The sequence below is a fragment of the Palaemon carinicauda genome, chromosome 12 (genome assembly GCF_036898095.1).
Source record: "Palaemon carinicauda isolate YSFRI2023 chromosome 12, ASM3689809v2, whole genome shotgun sequence".
NCBI classification, from domain to species: Eukaryota; Metazoa; Arthropoda; class Malacostraca; order Decapoda; family Palaemonidae; genus Palaemon; species Palaemon carinicauda.
The window spans coordinates 30,486,213-30,487,822 of record NC_090736.1 but is presented as its reverse complement, the minus strand read 5'-3'; the positions used below and the strand labels follow the sequence as shown (position 1 = coordinate 30,487,822).

At 35.2% G+C, this 1,610-nt stretch overlaps 1 protein-coding gene across 1 annotated transcript in view; it reads right to left on the bottom strand.

Moving 5' to 3' along the window:
* Window positions 1-1,383: 1,383 nt before the first annotated feature.
* The window catches only part of LOC137650747 (uncharacterized), a 5,234-nt gene continuing 5,007 nt past the window's right edge, over window positions 1,384-1,610 (bottom strand). The window contains exon 2 of the mRNA XM_068383905.1: window positions 1,384-1,610. This exon is cut by the window's right edge and continues 217 nt beyond it. Coding sequence (XP_068240006.1) covers window positions 1,384-1,610 — 227 coding nt within the window.

Here is a 1,610-nt window from a genome sequence, read left to right as displayed (position 1 = left end):
TCATAGTGAAAAAGAGCTTATGCGAGAGAAGCTTTAAAACTTGAGGGTCTGAGGAGTTTTGTGTTCGGATCCTTTAGTTCTGGGACCAAAAAAATGATTGGCAAATCTACTTTTATATTTTACGAATCGAAACGAATAAGGTCATTGTTATCGGTAATGTTATTTCGATGTAAATTATTTTAGTAAAAGTAAAGTGTATGGTTAATCTTTCTATTTTAGAGTATTTCCAAAGTGCATAAAAGAGAAGAAGGATAATTCTGTAACATTAACTATTAGTATAAATAAAACATGTAGTTAAATATCAAGGGGAAATCAAACTGTTTCATAATCAGACAGACAGACATTAACAGAAATCGTTTTCTGCCAGATACAATTTGTGATGATCGATTGATTGATTGATTATAAATTCTAGCGTCAGCACTGCAATGGGTATTCACATCCATATACTGTGATAAGGTAGCATTCTTACGTTCGGATGTAAACACAGATAAACAACGATTAAAGACCTACACAGCACCAGCTTGGGTGGAATATATATTTTGAAAATAATCATTGGCTGCATAAATTAATGGTTAAGATTGAGTGTTTATTATGGATATCTTTATTATGCGTATAAAAGTTTCAGCTGGTCTTGAGATATTGTTCTCCGTTACGATTATTAATCCTACTAATTTGTATTAAGTACATTATCAGGCTCTGCATGGACTCTCAAATGCAGTTAATGTAGGCAGTGAAGGACGGCTGTGATGAAAATCTCTTTCTGTTCACAAGTTTAAAGCTGAGATCAGCCACCTGTTTATGCATACAAAAACATGGAGCATAAAATGTTCTTTTATAAAATTTCATGAAATACATTGTAAAAAAAAAAAAAAAAAAAATCCGACCTGATTTCAGCCTTTTCAGGAAACTTTTTAGTCTCGTAGTGATATTGGCTTATAAATAATTCAGTGATTGAGTTGCTGCGTTTCATTTACATGACTACATGCACATTTTTAGACTACAGTAACCCTATTTGAGATTCAACTATTTCCCTTTCCTTTCATGTACCGAATACATGAATACAGTAGTTTAGTTTAATTCTAGATTTGTTTCTAGGATTGCACTAACACCTCCGGGCCTATCAAATGACATTTTTTTTTACATGAAGCTGAAGTGGCTTTTCTGTCATAATGCCTCTCCCATTAGGTAATGGAACATACTCATAGCACCTTCTATTCACTCTGTGTTCATCCCCCAATCCGAGTAGGATGTTGATGATAGGATATTTACAATTAAATGGGATTGCGCGCATAAGCGGAGAAGTATATGACTCTAGGACTGTAGTAATAATATGATATGCATCTCTACTGTTGATAGGATATCCATATATGACTACTATCTCCCCTATATGTTAAAGAGCAAGTTTCTGGCTGCTATACATCTTCTTTCCACTGTTATTCTTACATTAAGGGGTCGGTTGCCTGAAGTGCCCTCTCCAATGCCCTCTATCAAAGCATCATCTTCCAGCAAACTTCTTCTCTCCATATCATCCTTCACCTTATCTCGCCATCCAATTCTCTGCCTCTCCTTCGATCTTCTCCACATAACAGGTTCCTCCCAAGTCCTCCTCA